This window comes from Rhinatrema bivittatum, chromosome 2, assembly GCF_901001135.1.
Source record: "Rhinatrema bivittatum chromosome 2, aRhiBiv1.1, whole genome shotgun sequence".
NCBI lineage: Eukaryota > Metazoa > Chordata > Amphibia > Gymnophiona > Rhinatrematidae > Rhinatrema > Rhinatrema bivittatum.
The window spans coordinates 44,260,074-44,287,302 of NC_042616.1; the positions used below are offsets into that span (position 1 = coordinate 44,260,074).

Below are 27,229 nucleotides of genomic sequence, written 5' to 3' on the forward strand. Positions count from 1 at the left end.
GGGAGGGAAGGGGAAGAGAATGTCTGCCATAACAATTTTCATCCAGGGCGCCACTTGCCTTAGAGTTAGCCCTGAGCTCTTTCCCATGTCTTTCTGTGCTATCTCTCATTCCTCTGTATGTTTCTGCTCCTCTTCTTTTCCTCCCTGTATCACTGCCCTTCTTTTTCACCTTCTTCACTGTGTCACCTTGATGTCTCTCTCTCTCTCCTCCCTCACATATCTCTGCTCATTTCTTTCCTCTCCTCTTCTTCCCTGTGCCTCTTCCATGGCTGTTTCTCTCTGCTCTTTGCTTTCCTCCCTCCAAGTATATCTCTTCTTCTTACGCCTGTGTTTCTAAACTCTGCTCTTTCCTTTCCCTCCTTGTGTGTGTCTGTTTTCCACTCCTATGTCTCCTTCTGCTCTTCTCCTGTCGTCCATGTATTTCTGCACTCTTCTACCTTTCTTCCTTGTATGTGTCTGCTCTTCTTGCTCCCCCCCCTGTGCCTCTCTGCCTTTCATGTGTATCTGGTCTTCTCGGTCCCTTTCCTCTCTCTGCTCTCCTCTTCCTATGTGCCTCTCTTTGTACTTTTCTCTCTCCCCCCCTCCCTTCCTGTATCTTTGCTCTTCTTCATCCCCTCCCACTACATTGAGTAAACGTTATTGGCCTGACAGTTTCTACCTGTGTTGCCAAAGTAACGCATAAAGTGGTTTAAAAAGGAAAAGAAAAATAATAATAGTAATAACCGTAAAATAAAATTATAACGTACAGGGAGGACAATTCCAGCATCTTAGATCATTGCTAGAAAGCAATGACAAAAAAAGATGCACCCAACGTGATGCAAGCGCTGCCCACCCTTTCATGATGTCATCAGTCTGTGCACTTGGTGGAAAGCTCTTGTTATGACGTCATCAGTCTGCATCCAGTACGAAGAGGAGCTTTCGTGGGCTGGAGGAAGATAGACACAAAGAGGTTTTTCTTTTATCTTTCAATTTGCAGCAGCTGCGGCTGGAAACAAAAAAACTCCAGCCGCATAGCTCAGTTTCTGCTCTTTTCTTTCAATTTAACAGGCTCCGAGCGTCCTCCGCCCCCGTCTCCCCCTTACCACTGCATGAGGCAAACACTCAGTTCTTCCCCAGCCAGAGAAAGAGTGCGCCCCCCCCCCCCCCCCCATTCATTTCTAATCCTGAAAGCAGCAAAAGCAGAGAGGAAAATGCCTGCAGGAGCTTCTGCTCAGGTAGGAGATTGCCCCCCAGCTTTCTATCCTCTCCATAAAAATCCTGCTGCAGCTTTCTAACCTGAGACACTGCAGAGTCAGCCCTGACTTTAATAGGACCCCGAGCAGACCCAAAAGGCACTTTGGGACCCCCCTGAGTGTAAGGATAGAGATCAGGAGTCACACACAGTATCTTTTATTGAAAAAAAGCAAAATGTCAGAATTTTGACATTAATGAATGACAGTCGTTAAATGTTTGAGATTAAGGGGGCAATAAAACTTTTTATATGGGTAAATGTACTTTCTGGCATGTGCTCTTCACCTGCTTCCGTGTAGATAGAAAGTATGTTGGCACAAAATTACCCCCATGTATGTGCTGTCTGAATTTTCAAAGGGAAACTTCCTGAGAAATTTCCCTTTGAAAGTTGGCTGCTACAGTGGGCTTGCAGAAGTATTAACCCCCTTAAAAAGTCAGATTTGTGTGGATTACAAATGACACAGATTGTTCCAGACTGTATGTTTATTGCAAACCAGTAAGCTCTTAAAGTACCTTTTCAAAAAGTCACAATTCACTATTTCTCTGCATTTTTTGTAAAATAAAATTAAAAAATTGAACAATGCTGCTTGCATAAGTATTCAACCTCTTCAGAATAGTACTTTATAGACCCACCTTTTTCTGCAGTAAAAGCTTTGTCTTTTGGGGTAAGTTTCTATCATCTTTGCACTCTGTTTGTAGTGATTTTTGCCCATTCTTCCTGGCAGATTTGCTCCAGGTTCTTCAGGTTGGTTGGATGATGCTTGTGGACTGCAATTTTCAAATAGTGCCACAGATTCTCGATTGGATTGAGATCTGGACTTTGACTTGGCCATTGTAGAACATTTACCTTTTTGTTGTTCAACCACTCCTGTATTGCTTTGTGCTTAGGATCATTGTCCTGCTTAAAGGTGAGCTTTCTCCCAAGTTTTAGTTTTTAGCACACTGAAGTAGGTTGTCTTGCAGTTGCACCATCCATCAGTTTTGAGAAAAAAGCCCAGTCCCTGATGAGGAAAAGCATCCCCACAACATGATGCTGCCACCCTCATACTTTCCGTTATACAAATTTTTCACAAGAGGATAAATGCTTCTCTGTAATAATTAGGTATGACCACATGTCCCCATGACTCTATATTAGGAAGGTAGATGGTCTCTATTTAAACTGGCTCCAGTTTGTTGGTGGTGCTCTCATTAAAAACTGTCAGGAATACAATTTTGATCACTTTCCTTAGAGAGTTTGTCTCTAGTCCCCTGTGCTGCCTTTTGGAAACTGGGGGAGGAAAAACTGCAGGGGCACCAATTAACAAGAAAGAAACAATCTTCTAGAAATGTTTTAATTTCTGGAAAGTTCGCACTCTCCCTGTATTTAGAGACGAATGGATAATTTGTTAGGGAAAACTCCTTTGTGCACAGAGCTCAGGGATTTAACACTTTCTGGCAAAGGTCCAACACATCTTAATAAAATTCAAATAACAACAATTGTTGAAATCCAATATAAAAAGGCAATCCTATACACTAGAAGTGACCAACATTGGGCCTCGAACCCCAAACAAGTCTGGTTTTCAGGATATCCGCCATGAATGCATGAGACACATTTGCAAGCACAGTCTCCACTGTATGCAAATACTGAATTTTTCATGCATATTCATTATGGATATCCTGAAAACCAGATCTGTTTGTGGGGCTAGAATTGGCCACCCTTACTGCATACTTTACAATCAAAACAAATTTGTTCCTAGGAGCCAAGAGGTCAAATTCTCAAACAGTGACTCAGAGACTAAACTGGTTTAATTTTGACTGATTAAATTAAGTTGATTTTCAACTAAAAATCTAAACTGAAAACTATCCTAAATCTAGCCAGCTGAACTTAGGATGCTCGGTTATGGCTAGTTGAACAAACTGGCTAGCACCAGCAATCAGCACTATCTGGCTGAATCTCTCTGGCAGCCCATGCCCCACCCCTGCCCTGCTCTCCCTCCCCACCTCTCTGCTGGAGTTGTGAGGCTGAAATAAAGTCTTCCCTGTTACAGTGATCTCCCTCCCATTCCTGAAGTCGGACCTTGGTGCTGAAGCAGGGAGATAACCTTCCAGGGTGGGGCGTATGGACTAGGAGGACAAGGGATCAGTATTGGAGAAATGTCTTCAAACGTTGGCACTTATGGGGTGAGGAGGGAGATTGTGGCAGTGGAAACATTGAGAAGTGGTGGGAGAAAAAAGCAGGAAAACATTTTTCAACATTGGGCGTTCTGAGGAGGGAGGGGATCAGGTTAGCAAATTCTGTTTATTCAACATCAGGACTTCAGGGTGTGGTGGGAGAGAGATCAGAGCAATGAGGACTTTGGGGTGTGGGTGAGAGAGGGAGGTGGGCTTGATGAGCCTTGAGCAGCCAGATTAGGCTGTTGGAGCTGGAAATAGCTGCTAGTCACCTTTCTCCCTCCACTTGATCTAACTCTGCCCCCGAACCCTCCCACAATTTGCTTGGCTAAAGGTAGCCGCTTAGTGAAACTTAGGTATGCAAAATGTATCTTCTCTGCCCGATACATTTTAAAAAGTCTTTGATTTAGAAGGCTAAGACAGAGGTTCCCAAATCTGGCCTGGTGGACCTCCAGCTAGTCAGGTTTCCAGGATATCCACAACGAATATGCATGAGAGACAATTTTTCATGTTATGGAGGCAGTGCATTCAAACTTATCTTGTGCATATTCGTTGTGGATATCCTGAAAACCTGACTGGCTGTGAGTCCTCCATGACATGTTTGGTAACCACTGGGCTAAGTCCTTACTTAGCCAGCTAGATCCCTTTGAAAACAGACCCCTTCATACATTATGTGTATCTTTATTTTCTGCTTTTTTGGTGAAAGGTTTTGCTTGGGATCATATCTTTCTTTCTGGCACACAGATCTCCCTGATCTGGTTCCAAAACTTAAAAAGGATTGTTCTCTCTCAAACTCTGCTTTCATCTTATCTTTTCTTTTGATCTTCCCTTGTTCTCTTTTCCATTTTACTTTTCCTTTTATCTTTTCCCTATCCGATAGTGTCTGATGCTTCCGAGGTTTGAGGACAGCATGGACCAGTTTCTATCTCCCGTTTCTCCTCTTATGTAGTCGGTCGGGTTTCTCCGCTTTCTCCCTCCCCCTTGTCATGACCAAAGCTTTTTTTCTATCACCACCTTTGCTGTCTCGCTCCTCTGCCTTCCCTTCCTTTGCTCTGCTCAGGGTTTCAGAAATCTGCTCATCTGAGGCGGGTGGATTTTCTTGGCTGATAGGCGGGGAGGGGGAGCAGGCAGCGGCGTGTATGCCCCTGTCAGGGCATGGGGAGGTGGAAGCAGTGGTGATTTCTGTGACCCTGATCATGACACGGGAAGAGCCCGGCCGCAGTAGCAGAAGTATCCTCGCCTGCAGTTGGGGCCCCAGGAGGAGGAAGCGTTACCATCGGGAACAGAGGGCACCGACTTTGGTCATGACTGGGACCCTGCGGGAAGTGTGTGGGCAAGGGAGGAGAGTAATACACCTGATAATGAGTAGCAAAAGTGAAAGAGAGAAAGTTAGGGGAGTGGAAAAAAAAAAAAGCATGGGAGGGCTGCAGGCGTGACTTGACAAAGAGAGAAAGCACCGCACCTTGTGGGATTTGGAGTATAAGATGTCTTTGGCCCCCCCCCCCCCCATCAAGATCTGGGAGGAGAGTGGGGTGGCCCCCAGGAGAGAGACTGGAGGAGACAGAAGTCTACATGGGGCATAACGGGGAGAGGTCAGATGTGGCAAAGAGGAGGAGCGTGAGAGAGCTGATGGGCGAGATGCAGGAGGTGCTGAGTGTGGAAGGGTTTGTGTTTCAGGTCCCAGTAACCTTCGAGGACATCGCCATCTGTTTCTCCAAGAAAGAGTGGAAGCTGTTAGAAGAATGGCAGAAGGAGCTTTACAAGGAAGTGATGAAGGAGAATTATCAGACCCTGATCTCACTGGGTAAGGAAGAACTTTACATTTTTATTAGGAGCCGGGGCCACCCATGAATAAAACAATTCTGAGTGTGAGGTTTTCCAGCGTGATTGGATAAAAGTGAGAAAGTGATACAATCAGTTTCCTTCCTTTCAGCTGTAAACATGCAATGTGACCAAGAAGTAAAAAGTAATGTATGTCAGGGGGTTATAGTGAGGGTAGAATGGATGTCGCACGGGGCTGTGTCAGGGGGTTATAGTGAGGGTAGAATGGATGTCACACGGGGCTGTGTCAGGGGGGTTATAGTGAGGATAGAATGGATGTCACACGGGGCTGTGTCGGGGGTTATAGTGAGGGTAGAATGGATGTCACACGGGGCTGTGTCGGGGGGTTATAGTGAGGGTAGAATGGATGTCACACGGGGCTGTGTCGGGGGGTTATAGTGAGGGTAGAATGGATGTCACACGGGGCTGTGTCGGGGGGTTATAGTGAGGGTAGAATGGATGTCACACGGGGCTGTGTCAGGGGGTTATAGTGAGGGTAGAATGATGTCACACGGGGCTGTGTCAGGGGGTTATAGTGAGGGTAGAATGATGTCACACGGGGCTGTGTCAGGGGGTTATAGTGAGGATAGAATGGATGTCACACGGGGCTAGGTCAGGGGGTTATAGTGAGGGTAGAATGGATGTCACACGGGGCTGTGTCAGGGGGTTATAGTGAGGGTAGAATGGATGTCACATGGGGCTGTGTCAGTGGGGGTTATAGTGAGGGTAGAATGGATGTCACACGGGGCTAGGTCAGGGGGTTATAATTGAGGGGAACATGGATGTTGCACATGGCAAGGATCACTAAGTTACAGTGAAGGTATAAGGCATGTCACTGATTTCCCAGTTCCTGTCTGCAAAGGTAAACAGTTCAGATTATACAGGGAAGAGAGTTTAAATTAAATGACAGGGTGGCAGATGAGAACTGTGAGTGGATCAAGCTATCATCCACATTAAACAAAACACAAATCCTATATTACCAGGCCCCAACCGCCTCTTTGTAGCGCATATAAAACTGCACCCCTAAGTTAGAAAGCCAGTGCTGGAACTTGGCTCTCAGCACCGAACGTACCTCCTCCGACCTGGCTCTGCCCACCCTTTTTGGATCCTAAATTTAGATGTTCAGCAGATACAAAAGCATTCATCTGGGCAGCTCTAGATGCCTGGATCTTTGGATTATCAGCTTATAAGTGTGATACAGGCATGTTTGAGCCCCTCGTTCAGAAACAGAACAAGGAGCTCCATCCAGTTAAATACCGAAGACTGGAACCATATCTGGGCAGATTTATTTATTTATTTAAAAGCTTTTATATACCGAAGATCATGTACAAGTACATATCGCTTCGGTTTACATATAACCAGAATTAGAAATACCATGGGCATGGTGTACATGGAACAATAAACAATAAACAAATAATACAAATATAAATTATATACTAATAGAAATAATGTTAATAATAATAATTATTATTATTATTACAGATGCCCATAAGTGTCATTTTTATGTTTATAAGAACTTGGAATTGATGATTAGATTATGTCATCCTACTTCTTTTTTTTTTTTTTTTTGCAAAATCATTTTTTATTGCAAAGACAAGCATTTCCACAAGTACTACAAAACACTCAAGAAAATCGATAGCAACAAGAGAACAAACAGTACAGTTCTAAATTTCCTCCTGACTTTCATAACTTTAATCCTTAGTCCAGTTCTATATGTTGGAGGCCACAGTGGGATCGGGGGTTGTGGGAATTTGATCTAATTTGAGTAGATGCAGATAAAATCACTGCTTGGAAGACCAGATCGGCCTCTTTGGTCCGTATTTGCTGTTGTTTCCCGCCTTACCGTGTAAAGGACTGAGAGAACAAGGTGCATAGGGTTTACAGAGTGAAGGGCAGTATCTGGGAATACTGTGTGTACAAATGCTTATGGAGAGTCAGTCAGAGATAAGATTCCACTGAAGGGGAGGTGTTGCTGATAGGAGATTTTAATCTGCCAGGCCTTGATTGGAGCATCCCATCTGCAAAAATAATTTAGAGGTAGAAAGAACTTGAAATCTCATCAAGAAGGATGGTGGTTGCTTGAAATGCCCTTCTGGAGGAGGTTGTGGAGATAAAAACTATAACAGAATTTTTTAAAAAAAGCATGCAATTAAAGAGGATCCTTAGTGGCAAGAGGACGGAAACGAAACACTGTGGTAACCTGCACAGAGAGCGGTGGTTACAATCCTAAAGGGCGGTGGTAGCGTGCTGCCCTCAGCATTCTCTGTCTAGCTTGAACCCCCCTAGACGATCAACTAAATCTCTACCCCGGCTGCAGATATCAGATAAACTCAGTTCTTGGTTACCAACAACATTTATTTACACGTAGAAAGGTTCAACATTCACAGTAGATGAGAAGGTCCCCAAGAGTAGCCAATCAAGTTGATGAGACTGATACAGCTGACAGTAGCTGCAGAATAATAGTACATAAGAGTATTAAGAGGTGAAAAGAGCCCAAAAGAGGGCGAAAACAAGCTGTTAGTCTGCCAAAAGCCTTCTTTCAACTGAAAATATCTGCAAGAAAAAAAAACTGACCTAGGCAATTCTTGGGTCAAGAAACCAATAGGAAGAGGAGAAAGAGAGAGAGACCGAGCAAACGGGAACAGACCCAATAAGAAGTTTAGAAACATTGAAACAATAACCAAACAGGGCAGGGAACTTAAAACCCTATAGAAAATCTAAGCTGTGCAATATCACAAGATGACACTGGGTGGCAGCATAATAAAGAAACATATGCGTACATTGCAGAGGCAGAACAGGCAGTGCTTTTAAAGGTTGGGTGGGGCACATAGAGGTGAAAGGAGAGTGACTGTCAGGTTCCACGTGGGAATTTGTATGCATGTCTACCTAAAGAGGACCAGTTGCTGCTGGGCATACTGGATGGGCTTTTTTGGTCTTTACCTGCCGTAATTTACTATGTTACTGTGATCTCCTCTGGAAAATAATGGAACCCAAAAAGGAGGGGGAGCAACACTGGATCTGGTACCTACAAACAGGGAAAGAGTCCAGACGGATGGTTACCTGAGTTCCAGTTGTGAGCAGACAGCCTGCTTTAATGAGCAAAGGCAGCGAGAAGCAAAAAGAGGAGTAGCCTAGTGGTTAGAGCTGTGGGCCACGAACCAGGGTACAAGTCCTACTGCCGCTCTTCATGATCTTGGCAAGTCACTTTACTCGCCGTTGCCTCAGGTACAAAACTTACAGGTAGATTTTAAAAGCGTTGCTCGTGCAAAAACGGCCCCATACACGTGAATGTGGGTCGCGGGCAAACAGCAAGAATTTTAAGAAGCTGCAAAGTAGGCATGTACATACCCATGCGTGCGTCAAGAACAAGGAGGTGGAAAAGGGGGCGGAGCATGGGCATTATTGGGCGGGGCCATGAGTTATGCGATTAACTTCAAACTTTACAAAAGCTAACTATGGTACGCGCCCGTATGTTATCCTTGTAACTTTACTGCGAGTGCTGATGAGAAGCAAGTTTGGAGATCTCAAGTTTTAGAGATTTTCAAGATTGCTGAACTACCATATATACTCGGGGAGGAGAGAGAGAGAGTAAGCCTGTAGGAGAGACAATATGACAGTGTATATATATCTATCTACCATTGTAAGAGGGGCACTTTTACTTCATTCTGGGTTTGAATCTTAAGAACCTTATCCAAACCTTTATCTAAACCCATAGCTGCCATAACCACATCCTCTGGAAATGAATTCCAGAGCTTAATTATGCGTTGAGTGAGAGAGAATTTTCTCTGATTTGTTTTAAATGTGCTACTTGCCAACTTCATGGAGTGCCCCCTAGTCCTTCTATTGTCTGTTCAAGTCCTTCATTCCCTCCCCCATGGTGCAAGGGTGTGTAGCGCACCAATGTAACACTGCACTCCACCCAACCCACCCAGAGTTGAAAATGCTCCTCTTACAGTGGTAGATATATATAGCATCGTATTGTCTCTCCTACAGTGTGCTCTCTCTCTCTCCCCCCCCCCCCCCCCCCCGGTAACCCTTGTGTGAGCATATGCGTGTTAAAGAGCACTAAAGCCCTTGTAGCACGCCTAGGATATTTACTGATGCCACCTCTTAAGATCCCACGCACACATACGAGCGGCAGGGTATTTTAAACGATACGTGCAAGTGTGTGCCCCACCAGCAAGTTACCCCCAGGCACTCTTTTCTTTAATTCCATCCTCTAGCCTTTAGGGATCCTCAGTGTTTATCCCATGCCCCTTTTAATTCCATCACTGTTTTCGTCTTCACCAGGCATCCACCACCCTCTCCGGGAAGAAATATTTCCTGACCTTGGTTCCGAGTCGTCTTCCCTGAAGCTTCATTTCGTGACCTCTAGTTCCATTGATTTCTTTCCAACGGAAAAGGATTGACAATTGTGCATCATTAAATCCTTTCCGGTATCTGAAGATCTGTATCACATCTCCCCGGCACCTCCTCTCCTCCAGGGTCTACATATTCAGATCCTTCAGTCTCTCCTCATAGGTTTTCTGATCCTGACCCCACACCATTTTGGTCGCCCTTCTCTGGACCGCCTCCATCCTGACTCTGTCCCTTTCTGAGATACGGGCTCCAGAACTGAGCACAGTACTCCGGGAGAGGCCTCACCAAGAACCTGTACAAGGGTGTCACCACCTCCTTTTTCTTACTGGTTATCCCTCGCTCTAAGCAGCCCAGCATTCTTCTGGCTTTAGCTATCGCCTTGTCACATTGCTTCGCTACCTTCGATCTACGGTCACTATCACGCCAAGGTCCCTCTCCCAGTCCGTGCGCATTAGTCTTTCACCGCCCATTTTTGGGTTGCCGCACCGCAGATGCACGACTCTGCACTTCTTGGCGTTGAATCCCAGCCGCCAAATCCTCGACCACCGTTCAAGCTTTCTTAAAAGGTTGTTGCCTTCGTTACTGCTGCTACCGAAGAATCTACCTTAGGCGCTTTAAAGAGCTGTTCTACCTCTATCTGCTGTAGGGGGTACAAAGTGGTCATTATATGCCTAGAGTTTAGGGTTGTGCCCAGGGTATCCCGCTCTGCCATAATCCTGTCTTTTATGACTGAATGCAGGGGTGGGCATCTTAATACCTGGGAGGAGTGGGTGACACAGGCTTCTTTTCCTTCTTCTGCTCTTAGGGTCTGTTAGATCTAAGAGTGCTCGGCTCTTCTGTGAAAGAGGCCGACTCTGGCATCTGACTCTAGTTCACTGCCCGAATGTCCCCCAGAGCCCTGAGGGTCTTGGCAGTGCTCTGTACTTCCTGTCTGAGCACCGTACGCCAAAGGGGAATGTCCTGAGTGAGAAAGTTTTCTACTCTGTGGGGATCTTTTAGGCCCTGCCTCTCCATCTCTAGGACTGCCCAGGTGAGACTCTGTTTCCCGTTCCAGTCTCCCATTTCATTTCTCTGTAAGCCCTGTGCATAAGGAGAATAAGCTCTGTTGAAAACACCATGTTCCCCGTAGGTTTTCCGCACAGCCTTCGCCTGCCTGTCTCGGGTCTGCTTCCTCTCCTGACTTAGCCTCCCCGCCAACATTCTCACCTTTTGGCCTCCCCGCATCTGGGGCTTCCCTCTGTGCTGTCATTGGCTTCTCCCCGGATGCCTGCAGATCACCAGCATTTCCTTTGCTGTTCTGGACCCCTCCTTCCTGCTACCTGTGTTTTTTTGTTTTTGTTTGTTTTATTTTTTCTGCAGGGGTTTCCGGTGCATCACATTTGATGCAGAAAGAGCACATGATGGAGGTCTGCTTCCTACCTCACTCTCTGGGCCAGGCAGCAGGGAGGGCGGGGGTGTATCAAGTACTCTGAGGACCACGGTTGACAGCCGTACTACTGTTATGGTTAACCGGTGTTTGGATGGATCCTTGGGCACTGTGGAAGATGACCACGCCCAGGGGGAGGAGCCCCGTGAGGAGCCACAGTACTAGACTAGACTCAGAACGCACAAACACAGTTAGTTCTTTATTGTACAGCTTGGAGAGTACCATCAGAGGTGGCAGTAGTGAGGCAGTCTGGTAGTTGCAGTCTCAGAGACCTCGGCAGAGGGAGCCCTTCTCACCCCGTTGGTATCGAAAGGTTCAGAAGCAGGTCTCCCAGCAAGGAAGTACTGTGGATGAGATAGACTGAGAGTTAGAGTACTCACTAGGTGTTTGCTGTAGGTATGCGATTCCACCAGGTTGTAGAAGGAAATGTAGGCACCTAGGCAGGGAGTGCAGGCCCTCGAGGAGCAAGTACCTGTTAAGAACATAAGAACATAAGAATATGCCATACTGGGTCAGACCAAGGGTCCATCAAGCCCAGCATCCTGTTTCCAACAGTGGCCAATCCAGGCCATAAGAACCTGGCAAGTACCCATAAACTAAGTCTATTCCATGTAACCATTGCTAATGGCAGTGGCTATTCTCTAAGTCAACTTAATAGCAGGTAATGGACTTCTCCACCAAGAACTTATCCAATCCTTTTTTAAACACAGCTATACTAACTGCACTAACCACATCCTCTGGCAACAAATTCCAGAGTTTAATTGTGAGTTGAGTAAAAACGAACTTTCTCCGATTAGTTTTAAATGTGCCCCATGCTAACTTCATGGAGAGCCCCCTAGTCTTTCTACTATCCAAAAGAGTAAATAACCAATTCACATCTACCCGTTCTAGACCTCTCATGATTTTAAACACCTCTATCATATCCCCCCTCAGCCGTCTCTTCTCCCAGCTGAAAAGTCCTAACCTCTTTACTCTTTTCTCATAGGGGAGCTGTTCCATTCCCCTTATCATTTTGGTAGCCCTTCTCTGTACCTTCTCCATCACAATTATATCTTTTTTGAGATGCGGCGACCAGAATTGTACACAGTATTCAAGGTGTGGTCTCACCATGGAGCGATACAGAGGCATTATGACATTTTCCGTTTTATTCACCATTCCCTTTCTAATAATTCCCAACATTCTGTTTGCTTGTTTGACTGCCGCAGCACACTGTACCGACGATTTCAATGTGTTATCACTAAGACGCCTAGATCTCTTTCTTGGGTTGTAGCACCTAATATGGAACCCAACATTGTGTAATTATAGCATGGGTTATTTTTCCCTATATGCATCACCTTGCACTTATCCACATTAAATGTCATCTGCCATTTGGATGCCCAATTTTCCAGTCTCACAAGGTCTTCCTGCAATTTATCACAATCTGCTTGTGATTTAACTACTCTGAATAATTTTGTATCATCTGCAAATTTGATTATCTCACTCGTTGTATTTCTTTCCAGATCATTTATAAATATATTGAACAGTAAGGGTCCCAATACAGATCCCTGAGGCACTCCACTGTCCACTCCCTTCCACTGAGAAAATTGCCCATTTAATCCTACTCTCTGTTTCCTATCTTTTAGTCAGTTTGCAATCCACGAAAGGACATCGCCACCTATCCCATGACTTTTTACTTTTCCTAGAAGCCTCTCATGAGGAACTTTGTCAAACGCCTTCTGAAAATCCAAGTATGCCTGTAAGCACCTGAAATAAAGCAGAGGGCCCCCGAGGAGCGGGCACTCAGGTTAGCAGTTACCCCGAAGGGCAGAGAGAGAGCTTCCACTGGCAGGACGGAAGCGGCAGAGTAGCGTAGACAGGAACGGATACAAGTCCAGATACAAGTCCTTGATCAAGTCCTTGCTAACTCAATGAGCTAGCAAAATAGTAGATGTCATATACCCGGATGGCGTGACGTCATCAAGGGGGAACGCCCCCGAGGTTCGCGCCAAGGTTGGAATAAAGATGTGGGTGGCGCACGCACGCGCACCCTAGTAGGTACCTGGGAGGAGCAAGGCGGGAGGCTGCACCATAGCCGTTCCGGGGACGCCGGAGAGGTCGGCTTGAAGACGCGGTGGTAGCCATCTTTCCCGGGTAAGCGGAAGGAGCCGTGAACAAGGTGAGGCAAACGGGGCGAAGCCGTCTAGCACCGACGGACGCAACAACTACCAGGCCCAAATAGAAAATGGATTTCTCTGCTCCTCTCCCCCCCCCCCCCCCCCCCCACACACACACACTTTTTTTTTTCCTGCAAGGAAGAGCAGTTATCTTCAGCTCATTTTCCCTTCCTGGGGAGGCTTGACCCACCCACTGACAGACCATCGCCCCATCTCTTTTTGTTTTATTTATTTTTTTGGCTTTCCCAGAGCGGCCCCCACCAGTTGGCGGCAGTGAACTACTGGCAAGTTATCCTGCTATCCCAGAATATATATAGGCTCAGATAACATCAGAAAAGCAAGTTGTTTGATCTCTTAATTCCCAGAGACTTTTTAATGAAACCTTGCATAATTCAGCTATTCCAGCATCCATGGAGTTAGCGGGCATTGCTGTACTCCCTAAACCTGGAAAAGATAATACAGTATGGGGCTCATATAGGCCCATTTCACTTTTGAACATAGATTTGAAACTCCTTGCAAAAGCACTAGCGGGAAGGCTCAATAGGATTCTGCCTGGGCTGATACATGTGGACCAGTGCGGGTTCGTACCCGGCAGACAAGCTGCAGACAACATCAGTAAAGTTAACTATCTGGCTTGGGCTGCTAAGGTGGGCAGATCCCTGCAGTCCTTTTAGCTATCAAGGCGTTTGACCGGGTCCACTGGTCTTTTATGTTTCAAGTTTTAGAGAAAGCAGGACTTGGTAAAAACTTCTTAACATGGATACGAGCATTGTATTTTGCCCCAAAAGCGTGCATTAAAATTAATGGTTTTTATTCGGAAACTTTTGCCCTGGGCCGTGGAACCCGGTGAGGCAGCCCACTCTCGCCATCACGCTTTGCCCTGGTGATGGAATCCTCAGCAGAGACCATCGGGTAAAATGAGGACATTAAAGGGAAACCTATTGGACGGGATCAATTTAAGATTTCATTGTTTGCAGGTGACGTACTGCTCACGGTTGCTAACCCGCAACTTTTTTTTTTTTAATAATAATTTTTATTTGTCGTCATAAAAAGAAAATACATTACAATGACGACAACATGACAATAAAAATTTTCAATATATAGAACTTACCCCCTCCCCCCCAACTGAGAACATTATAGTCATGTAATTAAAGATCAAGTACTTATTGTAATTTTACACAGTTTCAAATAAACATACATAGGTCATGCACCATCAACAGAGATGCACCAGGGCTAACCCGCAACTTTCTATGCCTATCTTGATACAAGAATTACATAGATATGGAAAGTTGTCTGGGTTTAAAGTTAATATGAGTACATCGGAAATTTTGAACTTAACTTTAGATGCGGTACCAATGGATCACATATACAGTAACTTTCCATTTAAAAGGGCAAAACAGAGCATTCGCTATTTGGGTGTACAATTGTCAGCAGATTGGAAACAATTGTTTTCCATTAATTATGTCCCACTGTTAGAACGTACCATTAGAGATATGGAAATATGGTCTACCTATAATCTTTCCTGGTTTGGTCGCATAGGGGCGGTTAAAATGAACATTCTGCCGAGATGGCTTTATTATTTTCCAACTCTTCCTATCCCAGTCCCAAACAAATTCTTGCACAACCTCCAAGCCATCCAATCCCTTTTGGCATCTGAGCAATCCACAGCGACTCGACAGCATTACTACTTATTTAAGAGGCCATGGTATCTAGACAGCTATATCGACCCTTATAACACAATCAATTGCCTCCATTGCAAATACAGAGGCAGCAAACTCAACGGTCTACTGTGAGGGGACACCTAAGGGACCATAGACTTTCAAAGGTTTCCTTAACAGCCACAATCTAAGACATCTCAGACTTTTTAGCACAACCAGCCCAGGAGAATCACATCCGTGTGGGGGGCAGAATCAAGAACTTTCTACTCAGGTGGCCAGACATCCCCACGGATCGATGGCTACTATTGATTGTGCACCAGGGATATCGCCTCCATTTTGCACACCTCTGCCATCTGCCGCATCCGGTCTCCGAGTACACCGATCATCAGCACCAAGAGCAACCACAGACAGAAGTGCAGACCCTGCTTTTTCACCGGGCAATAGAGGAGGTCCCGCCATCCCAAGAAGCAGCGTGATTCTACTCCCAATACTTCTTGATTCCAAAGAAATCAGATGTACCAAGGCCCATCCTGGATCTCCGTCAGTTTAACACCTTCCTTCGAAAGGCAAGGTTCAAAATGAACTCCCTGCACACAATCTTACTCTTCCTACAACAAGGAGGACTGGATGTGCTTATTGGACCTACAAGATGCAAATGCACACATCCCAATCCGCTCATCATGCTGGAAATATCTTCGCTTCCAGATGGCCAGGAACCACTACCAGACTTTGGTCTGTCTGTAGCGCCACGAGTATTTATGAGATGCCTAGTGGTCATTGCGGCACATCTTTGCCACCAGGGTATTCAAGTCTTTCCTTACCTGGATGACTGGTTGATCACTGACCCAACTCAAGCGGAGATGCAACTTTTCCTCCACAGGACTGTTTAACTTCTCCAGGAGCCTAGGTTTTGTCATAAACTTCAAAAACTTCCTATGTGACATTGACTCAATTCCTCCAATTTACAGGAGCCTTTCTAAATGCACAAAGGGCCAGAGTGTATTTACTGGGGGACAGAATCTTGAGCTCCATCTTTACAACAAACCTTGAGCAATCACATGCCAGATTCTGATGACCCTGGGGCATATAGCGGCTGCAGTTCAATGTAGTACCTCAGGCAAGAATGCATATGCGCTGTGTGCAATGGGAACTTAGGGCGCAGTGGGACCAATGGAGACTATCTCTCTCCCACACGGTTCACATTTCGCAGAGCATGAAAACAGACCTATCCTGGTGGCTACAATCTTTGAATGTCACAGGAGGTGCAGTGTTCTCCCCGAAGCCTTATCAAATGATACTTATGATGGATATGTCCACATTGGGTTGGAGGGTGCATGTATCGTCCCAACAAATGCAAGGAAAGTGGAACAGATTCAAGCAGACTCACCATATTAGCAGACTTGAGCTTTGGGCCATAAAGTAAAGCCTTTAAATGTTCTCACATATCCACCAAGAGCACAGTATTCTTATTCAAATATACAACCAGGTCGCAATGTTTATCTCAACAAACAGGGCGGGGCAAGGGTTCTTGGACATTGTGGCAGGAGGCTCTGGAGAGATATGGCAATAGGCACTCAACCACCGTGCCTCTCTACAGGTGATCTGTGTCCCACGCCCTGGTCTGGAGAACAGACAAGCAGATCGGCTCAGCAGAATCTTCAATCCATACGAGTGGTCCATCAGACAGACCAGTCAGCAGACTTTTTTGACTCTGGGGTCATCTGACCATAGACTTGTTCGCATCCAATATGAATCACAAGGTAGATCGATTCTTCTCAGTCCAATGGAGCCCACGGAGGATTGCGTAAAATGCATTTCTGCTAGATTGGGGCATCATACCTCATGTATGCTTTTTCCTCCTGTCCACTGATTGCCAGAACTATACAGAAAATAATCGGAGACTGGGCTCTAATGATTCTGATTGCTCCAGTATGGCCCAGACACATCTGGTATGCTTATCTAGTATAACTGGCATCACATCCACCAGTTCATTTGGGAAGTGGACCTACATTACTCACACAAAATGAGGGTCGATTTCTTCATCCAGACCCCAAGTCACTTCACCTGACAGCATGGATGTTGAACGCGTAGTAGACGAGCTCCATCTCCCACTGGAAGTGGAGGAGGTGCTCCTCGCAGCCAGGAAACCCTCCACATGCCAAAACTATGCCTTTAAATGGAGAAGATATTCAGCTTGGAGTAAAAGTCATGACCTCAACCCCCACTCCTGTGATCCCGAATCCTTATTGGTATACATCCCAATCTCTCCTCCTGAGGCTTTGCTACCTCGTTGGTCCAGGTACATTTGAGTACTGTAGCGGCTTACCATGACCGAATTGACAACCATTCTATAGCCATGCACCCTCTGGTAGCTCAGTTTATGAAGGCTCTGTTTCATGTGCACCCACCAATCAAATGACCTGCAGCCCCTTGGGACTTGAACACGGTGCTCCAACAGCTCAGGCAACCACTATTCGAACTGATGGAATCTTCTCCGCTGAAGATCCTGATTTGGAAAGTACTGTTCCTGGTTGCAGTCACATCAGCACATCGTAGTAATGAACTCCAAGACTGTGTCCAATATGCACCTTGCATGTTGTTTTTCCACTGGAAAGTAGAACTCCACACTGATCCAAAATTCCTTCCAAAGGTGATGTCCTCTTTCCACCTGAACCAATCAATAGTCCTACCAACCTTCTATCCTCGCCCTCATATTCATCAGGGGGAAAGGTGCCTCCACACAAGCATGGGCATACCTCAAGAGAAAGACAGTCCCTCAGACACACGCCCCAACTCTTTATATCCTTCGTTCCCAACCACTTGGCCTCTGCATGACTAAACATTCCATGGTAAATTGGTAAGTTAATTTCATCTGTCACTGCTTTAATGCGGCACAGTTACAACTCCATGGCCAAGTTAGGCCCACCAAATCTGAGCCACAGTAGCCTCAGTGGCAAACCTTCACAATGTGCCACTTGAAGATATCTGCAGGGCGGCAACATGGTTGTTGGTACTCGCTTTCACGTCACGTTACTGCCTTGATAAGCAGGAGGCATCTCATAGTGCCATAAGTCTAGCAATACTGGCTCAGGTGTTACCACATTAATCTGATCTCCATTCAAGGAAGGATCCAGATTGCAAAAAAAAAAGAAAAAGAAGAAAATTTTATAAAAGAGGGGAGACAGCTCCCAGTGATTAGTCAAGGCAGAAGATCCCACCAAACCTGCAAACCAGATCCTTTACAACCCTCAGCTTGGGATTCCCTTAAGATCATGGTTAATTCAGTCTGCTTATCAATGGAAAAGAGCAAGTTTGCTGACTGTAAATGGGGGTTTTCTGAAGATGGCAGGATGAATTAGCCATGAGCGTCCCCTCCCACCTCCCCGGAGAACAGATTATATGTCATCTGCAGCTTTGTTATGACCTAAGAGCTAAGGGGCAGCGGCCGTGAGGGAACCCCTACACATGCTTAGCCTTGAGAGCACTGACAACCGAGGAGGAGGAAGAGGCCCGAGCCCTGCAATCCTCTGCCTCTTTAGGAGCATGCAGGGTGAGTGAGAGGTGCAGGAAGGAAAGAATGCACAGTCCCACCTGCCACCAATGAGGTTTCTCTTCTGGGAAGGGGAATGAAGGTGGCGAGAGGATTGTGGGGGGTGGGAGTGAAGGAGGTGAGTGTGGGGCGGGAGTTTAGGAGAGAGAGAGCGAGGGGATTAGGGGAAAGGGAGGTGGGAGAGGATGGGGCAGGGGATAGGGGGAGAAAGGAAGGGCCGAAGGAAAAGAGGGAAACAGGGAGGGGAGAGAGGTGGGATGCTGGAGGGAGAGGGGCTGGGGCAGGAAGAAAGAGGGGGGCCAAGAAGGGAGGCCTGGTCATCATTTTGTTGGGGCCACCGAGCCTTTGTTTTTTTGGGGTGGGAGGGGCAGACCTCTCCTCTCTCCCCCGCTCCCAGCCTTCTCCTCTCCCCTCCCAAGCATTCCACCTCCCTCCCCCATCCACCTCTTTTTGCCTTCATCCTGTTTCCTCAGCCTCTGTCTCGCTTGCTATTCTTGCTCCCTTTGGCTTCCCCCATTACCCATCCTATCCCTTCTCTTTTCCCTTGCTCCCCTCCCCTCCCCTCTTGTTGCTCTTTCTTCCACCTTCCTACCATCACTCCTACCCCAACTCTACTCCCCGCAAGTAAAACAACAAAGTCTTGGTAGGCCCAGCATAAAGCCCTGTTGTGTTAGGGCTGCAGAACCTTCATTATCTTTCTTGGGGCAGATCCCTCTTCCTGGCCCCCAAACCTCTCCTCTTTCTTTCCTGCCTTTTCCTTCATCCCCCCTCTCCAGCATCCCCTTCTCCTTCAGCATCCCACCTCTCTTCCTATCCTCACTCCTTCTTGCTCTCTCCCCATCTCCTGTTCTTCCCCCCCTCCCCCCTTCATCTCCTCACATCCCTCCCACATCTCTATTCCCTCTGCTTTCTCCCCTTGTCTTATTCCCCCTCCTCTCCCTTCAGCCTTCCTCCACAATTACTCCCTGCTCCCACCCCCTCCTTTTGCTCTCTTCTCCCTGTTCCCACTCCTCCTCCTCTCACTACTCACCTCCCACAAGAAAAACGGCAAAGGTTTAGCAGCCCTAACATAACACCAGATTATGTGGGTGCCTCAGAGACTTTGTTGTTTTTCTTGTGGGGGTATTATATAACATAATAGTCCTCATTCCCCTGAAGAACAGTGACTGGGGCCCGGCTTAGTCTAGGAGGAAATGCATATCTGTTTCTAGTGTTTCAGTGTTGCCTTGTAGGCAGAGTCTGGCTTCTTGAGGTTACCATTCTAGTTTGTCTACATAATTCTGTTTTTTAAATTTAAGATCACTTGTTTTGTATTTGTTGAGGGCCATTTTGCATGTGTGACTAAGGTGAGGCATTCTGCTAGCATGCAGTTTCTGTGTAGGGATCTGTGACCATCTTGTTCATTGTGTTTTCCCAGCAGGAAGTGTATTGGTGGTCTATTGGTGTAGTATTTGTAGTGCTGCCTAATCATAGATAGAGGTGTTGCTTCTGGAGTCTTGGGAGTTAATGCTGCTCTAGTATGGCAGGCTTGTTACATTTGTTCTGAGTGTCTTGTATTTCACAATGTGCCTGGTAGAGGAGGGAATTTGTGGTTCTGTTACTCAGATGATGCCAGACTTTTTTTTTTGTATAGTGAGGTGGAGGGGAAAATATCCTGCTCTGTTCCCGTTGGTAGAGGGCTATGTATGTGTTGGGTGATGTCTATGATCACAAAGTATATATTTACAGAACTGGAAGTACAGGATTTATGTTGAGTTAGTTTTGAATATACAACGACATATTTTCCACATATTTTATTTTGTCTGCTTTTCTGGTGCCTCAAAGCAGATTACGTTCAGGTACTATAGATAGACAGTATCCCCTATCCCCAGAGAGCTTATAATCTAAGTTTGTACTTGAGGCAAGGAGCAGCAGCTGCCCTGGTTTGTAGCCCATTAAACTGCTCCTCCACTCCAAGAATAAACCTCTTTTAACCCATAATCTCAGTCTCTGAAATACAGTGCTCTAGTGCTCTTCTTATACTTGCATTCTGTCAAATAACTTCATTCTGAAACATGTTAAGGAGTTGAATACACAGGCAACATATCGAAGTGAGCTTGGAAGCTATTTTTAATCAGGTGAGTGGTCCCCAGACAAGTAGGACTCTCGCTGTATCTTTAGGTCACATGTTCTCGGTCTTTAATTGCATCTCTTGGTATTTGATGATCTTCTCTCTCTCCATACATAGTACACAATATTTATTTATTTATTTAAGGCTTTTATATACCGACTTTCTTGATACAAATCAAATCAACTCGGTTTACATCGAACGAAGCAGAACTATAACCAACAATTCAAACGAGATATTTAGAAGGAGCATAAAAGTTACATTATAACAAGGTTGCCTTAACTGGGAGGAGGAAAAAAAGAAGGGGAGAACGAAAGATAGTTTACCTAATACTGACATTTCTATTAGTAATGCTGTTTTTGCCATTTTTCTCCTTTACCACTATATCTGGTTTTCTAGCATCAAGTATCTAATTGGTCTGGGAATCAATAATTATACTCTTATGATTTATGCAAACAGTGTGTGTAAGATATAGTGACATGAACTGTAAATGTAAAGTAAAAAAACTGGCAGCAGGAATGTGGGCGGAGCTTGGTTCCACTGCCCCTGGTTTCCCTTCATGTTAGGATAACACAGCACCTTCCCCAATATCCAGCTCCTCCAGTAAATTACCAACAACAGTGTGTGCTAAGAACTGAATGACTGTGGGGAAACCATGACTGCTACTGCTAAACATTTATATAGTGCTGCAAGATGTGTGCTGTGCTTTATGGACATATAGAAGAGACAGGCCCTGCTATGAAGAGCTTACGTTCTGGTTGACAGACAGACATTGAGGGCAGGGGCTGCTTTACTGGAACTGTCCAGAGAAGTGGGTGAACATATGGGGAGGGGAAGCATTTGCTTCAGCTAGTTGAGGTGAGTGTCTGTGGATGTGTAGCCAGGATGTTAAGCCAGCATTTTTTTCTCTCTCCTACCCTTTTCCCCATTATCTGACGGCTAGGTTGCAGTAGAATCTTGAGCAGGATCTTTTGTTAGAGGGAAAGCAAATTAGAACAAAAACCTGCAGTAGGAGGGTTACACTGCCGGAGACAAATATCACTGCAATACAGTCGCACACAGGAGGCCGATGGAGCCCACCAGGCAGCAAGGACACATGAGCCTTGACAGCATGCAGTTAGTTGAATAACAAGGAAATGACTGGGGAGAGGCAGGTTAGAAATTGCAAACAGTGTCAACAAAGTGGGTTTTTTTAAACCTAAAGCAGTGCTCTTACCCCAGGCACAGGGCTCTGTGATTGTCACCCCTGATATTTTATCCCACATTGAATGAGGGGAGGAGCCAGGATCAGAGAAACAAGAAATTGGGGGAAAATCAGGTGAGTGCAGTAATATGAGGGACAGATGTCAAACTGCTGAGATGAAGAGTGGAAGGAGCTGCTGGCAACTGCAGAGACCCTCCTTCACCAGCTCCTCTGGAGATCTGTCATCACTCATTGCTCAGATCATCCAGATTCAGGGCTTAGAAGATATTTTCCAAACTTGCAAGTAAAACAAATATCAGATTCTATGTTGGAGGGCCTGCGTATCTTGGAAGATGTGTATATTCTCCTTTAGGTGCTGTGTTGGTGTGGACCATGCTCCATGTCATGGGCTACTTTCTCAGTCTTATTTCACTGTGGCTGAGCCTCGTCCCTCTCCAGATGTGTGTCACCCTGAACACCTGCAGTAGGTGTAAAGGAGTTACACTGAACACATTCCCATGCTGATCTTAGCCTGGAGAAAGTTCATGATACCAAGAGGAGGGCCCACACTCCAACCTTAAAACATGCACTTTAACTGCTGTCTAAATGTGTTTGTAGCAGCAAATGGCAAAGGGTCAGTGCTGGAACCTGGAGTTCCCCAGTGGAGAATTCTCCCCCTCGTTAACTGGGAATCCTTTATTCCTACTTAGTCTAATTTCCTGTTACAGCAAAGGCCATTACTCTTTTGGAGCCTCTTATCATTCTCTAGCACATGTAATAATATTTGTCCTTTATTTCTTATCTAGAATATGATGGCCTGTGGTTCGAAAAAGAGAGACATCATGTGAAATTCACAGAGAACCTGGAAGCAAACCAGATGTTATCGGAAAGAGATGGGGAGATTACGTCTTCATATTCTGACTGGGGAAGAGATTACAGAAATCAATGTGTCTTAGACAAAAAGCAAAAAAATGCAACAGTAAGCTCATGTAAGAATTCTCCTATGTGTAAGCAAAGGGCCAGTAATATCAAGCAAGCAGTAAAAGAACAGAGAAACCAGACGACAGAGCAAAAATGTTTATGCGATATATGTGGGAGATTTATCAGTGATCCTGTAACTCTGAAATCACATCAGATATCTCACACTGAAGAGAGACCATTTACAAATATAGATATCGGGCAAACATTCAGTAAGAAGGGAAAAGTACTAGAACAAGAAGAATCAACCACAGTAGGGGGACCCAAGGGAGGAGAACTAGAGCAGGAAAAATCATCCCCAGTAAGGGGGCCCAAGGGAGAACTATTGGAAGAGGAAAAATCAAACATAGGAAGGGGGCCAAAGGGAGAACTACTGGAACAGGAAAAATCAAACACAGGAGAGGAGTTGAAGGGGGAACTACTGGAACAGGAAAAATCAAACACAGAAGAGGGGCCAAAGGGAGAACTACTGGAACAGGAAAAATCAACCACTGGAGGGAAGTCTTTTCCATGCACTGAAAACAGGGAAAGCTTAATTAGGGACTATATTAAATTTAATCCCCAGAATTTCCACTTTTCTTGTACTGAATGTGGAAAAAACTTTCTTTGTAAGGCAGGCCTCAGAAGACACCAGAAAATCCATTCCATGGGAAAGAAACCATTTACCCGTGCTAAACGTGATAAAAACTTCAATCAGAAGATAAACCTCATTGAACAAAAAATCCACACTAATGAGACATTTTCTTGTACTGTATGTGGCAAAAGCTTCCGTCATAAAATAAGCCTTAGAAGACACAAGAAAATGCACAAAGAAGAGACTAAGCTTGTACCTAACATACCTTGGCTTAAGAGTAAAGTTCATTCTTTTCAAGCTATGCACAAAACAAACCCAACTGGAGGCACTATCTTGGGAGAGAGACCATTTCCATGTGCTGAATGTGAGAAAAGGTTTTTTTGCAGAATAAATTTAGTATGCCATCAAATGAATCACACAGCACAGCGACCATTTTCTTGTACCGAACGTGTCTTCATTCAGAAGACAAACCTCATTAAGCACCATAAAAAGACTGGGATCATACCCAACAAGTGAGGTTCATTCCAGACATCATATGCTCAAAACAAATCCAGATGGAGTTGTTACTCCAATAGCGAAATCATTTTATTGTACTGAATGTAGCAAAACTTCCATTCAAATGGAAAATCCAAGATGGTACCACAAAATTCACAGTGGAGAGGTACCATTTCCATGAAATGAATGTGAGAAAATGTGGGCAATCCTTCACGCAGAAGGGAAATCTAATATTGTCACGGACATCAGCGATTCACTCTCAGACAACACTGGAGGCAGCTTAATAAAACAGGAAGTTTAATGTAAACGACAACCTGAGCCTGCAAACTTTTACCAGTAATCCCTTTCTTTACTTCCTGGTTCATTCCTCACAGTGCCCTATAGTGGGAACTGCTGTGCAGCACATCAATTCACTTAGAAGTTAACTGTTGTGTCAAATATGGCGCCAGAAAATTGACAGTGGAGAGAGACCATTTTACTGTACTTAATGCAGCAGAAACTTCACTCGGAATGAAAATCTAATAAGCCACCAGACAAATCACAAGGAAGTTCTGTGTGGCACAATGCAGATATTAAGAAGAGCATTAACAGTACATTTAGGAGACAGGGATCACACCCTGGCTGACGAGCAAGGCTCAAAAGTAACCTATTTGGAGACACTACTCCATGAGAGAGAAGCAACAGAATTTGCAAAACAGGAGAAACTAAAATCCTCTTCGAAGAGTTGCACAAGCAAACAAGGAAAAACAAGTAGCAAAGGCACACACTAACTTGGATAAAAAGCTGGTTCCTGCAGATGTTCAAACTTTGGTTGACGGATGGGATGTATATTTAGCACAGCATGACAGGAATAGCCAGGCAGACTGAACGGACCAATTGGTCCCTACCTGCCACCATCATCTTCATCTAGACTTAGAGGAAACATTCCAGGCATCACTGAGACGATGGTAGATGCCTGGAATGGCCCGATGGCAGAGGTGGTAAGGGCTGGCAGTATAACAGATTTGAATATGCTTGAGACAGATACAAAGGGGGGGAGTGGTAGGGAGAAGGTTAAAAGTCTAGATACAAGCCATGGAGAGGGAACTGCTGTTTTTAAAGTGTGCAAAATGATATGCTCATCTACCTAACGAGGTAGTGAACCAGAGAAAAAGACAACTGAGCAGACTGGCTGGACCTCCATCATCTATCTATTGTGTTAGGACAATACATTTGAAGATAGTGGATCACAGAATCATTCTGATTGCTTTGACAAAGTGACCCCAGAAATGCAGCAGACGCGGCTTATCCAGGTTGCAGTAAAGCCTTTGACACCGCTCCACATGGAAGACTGGTGACCAAGCTAGCCCAGTCTCGGAGTTGGAAGAAAAACTAGCTAACGAGTTGGTTGAGTAATAGGGGACGCCAGGGGCAGAATGCCTCAGAGATCAGTGCTAGGCCCAGCCCGTTTCAATGCCTGTGTATGTGACACGGTGGCAGGGCTGAAAGCGACAGTGTGCCCATTTTGCAGATGATAGGAAAATCTGTAACAGAAGAACAGTGCCAAAGGATATGACGGCAGATGTGGACAGCAAGGGCCATCTATTCTGCCCAATATCTTTCCTAGTGCAGTACCACAGACTTCAGCTGATCTCTGGCTTTCACCTCACTTCTTTGCAATTTGGGATGCTCTGGGCTTATCGCGTGCTTTCTTGACTTCTGTTGCTTTCTTCATGCCCACGTGGAGATCATTTCATTCAGCTAACACCCTTTCTGTGAAGAAATAGGGGTTACTTGTTGCACCCTAGTCAGCTTCCTTGGATCCTCAAACCTAAGGCCTGTTCCAGAGCATTCTTTCCAGAAAAAAAAAATCTGTTTCTTATGCATTGTTTATACCTGTGAGTTATTTGAGTACCTCTGTAATATCCCTTGTCGCTAATCTTCTCTGGGGTATACGTATTTATGTTATTAAGTCTCATCTCATGTCTTTTAGTGTAATCCCTGCACTGCCTTGGTAGACTTTCTCTAGAGCACCTCCTATCGATATCCTTGCAGAAGTGCGGCCTCCAGAACTGTTCGCAATATTCTAGGTGAGGTCTCACCAATGCCTTGTACGGAGTCTTCTCACTTCCATTTTTTCTACTGGTTATACCTCAGTTTGTTTTGCTACCTTGAAATCGTTAGACAGGATCACCCTGAGGTGTCTCTCTTGGTCAGTGCACATCGGTATTTCACCCCCCCTCCCCCTTACCAACATGCACTGCTCTCGTTTTTATGTATTTATTTGTTTATTGATATGCCGCTTAAACTAATTGATTTTTTCGCCCCATTGCATGATTTTGCACTTTTTTTGCTTTCAATCTTAGCTAACAACTACAGGAACACTCCTCAACTTTTCTTAGATCATTTTTCATGTTTATTTCCTCGGCAGTCTCTACTCTGTTGTGGCTCTTAGTGTCATCTGCAAAAAGGCAAACTTTTTCTTCTAATCCCTCTGCAATGACGCACACAAAGATTTTGCACAGAACCGGCCTCAGGACACACAACTAACCATCCTCCTTTCCCTAGAGTGAATTGAATTTCCCTTCAGCCTTTGCTGACCAGCAATCGGTTTCTAAGCCAATCCTCCACCGTGGGACCCCTCTTTTAGGCTGATCAGGTTATTTATCAGCCCTCTACGCAGAAACGTATCAAACGCTATGCTGAAGTCCAAGAACTGATCAGATTTTTATAACATGATGTTCCTCTGGTAAAACCATGCTGACTTAGGGCCTGCAGCCTGCTTGAACTCTAGATACTTCGCTATCCTTTCCTTCAGTAGAGTCTCCATTAATTTTCCAGTCAAGATTGTCTAACCTGTAATTTCCCACCTCCTCTCTGTTAGCACTTTTATGAAGAGGTAGCATCTACGCTTATTGAGTCTTGCGGAATCACTGCGGCCTCTGAAGATCTGTTGAACAAATCATTTGGTGAACCTGTCAGAACCTCACTGAACTCCCTTAATATGCTAAGATGTATTCCACCCAGCAACATAGCTTTGTTCACGCAATCCTGCTAGGCATCCGCCCCACACCATAATTGATGGGCCTTCTTCAGTGAATGCCAAACAAAAGAATTACATAACATAAGAAATTGCCATACTGGGTCAGACCAAGGATCCATCAAGCCCAGCATCCTGTTTCCAACAGTGGCCAATCCAGGCCATAAGAACCTGACAAGTACCCAAACACTAAGAAGATCCCATGCTACTGATGCCAGTAATAGTAGAGGCCATTCCCTAAGTCAACTTGATTAATAGCAGTTAATGGACTTCTCCTCCAAGAACTTATCCAAACCTTTTTTAAACCCAGCTACACTAACTGCACTAACCACATCCTCTGGCAACAAATTCCAGAGCTTAATTGTGCACTGAGTGAAAAATAATTTTCTCCGATTAGTTTTAAATGTGCTGCTTGCTAACTTCACAGAGTGCTCCCTAGTCTTTCTATTATCCGAAAGAGTAAATAACCAATTCACATCTAACTGTTCTAGACCTCTCATGATTTTAAAGTCTTCTATCATATCC

The 27,229-nt window shown here is 45.2% G+C and overlaps 2 protein-coding genes across 3 annotated transcripts in view; both read left to right on the plus strand.

Moving 5' to 3' along the window:
• Positions 1 to 26,881, plus strand: LOC115085969 (gastrula zinc finger protein XlCGF57.1-like). 2 transcript variants are annotated; one of them, XM_029592550.1, is made up of 3 exons: positions 1 to 949; positions 5,059 to 5,185; positions 22,445 to 26,881. In XM_029592550.1, exons 2-3 carry the CDS (start codon positions 5,152 to 5,154, stop codon positions 23,704 to 23,706), a joined length of 1,296 nt encoding a protein of 431 aa, XP_029448410.1. In that variant the 5' UTR covers positions 1 to 949; positions 5,059 to 5,151; the 3' UTR covers positions 23,707 to 26,881. The 2 variants fall into 2 exon arrangements, with proteins under 2 accessions (XP_029448410.1, XP_029448409.1); XM_029592549.1 differs by lacking the exon at positions 1 to 949 and adding an exon at positions 965 to 1,214.
• The window catches only part of LOC115085947 (oocyte zinc finger protein XlCOF6-like), a 1,095,473-nt gene that overhangs the window by 159,131 nt on the left and 909,113 nt on the right, over positions 1 to 27,229 (plus strand). The window lies entirely within an intron of this gene.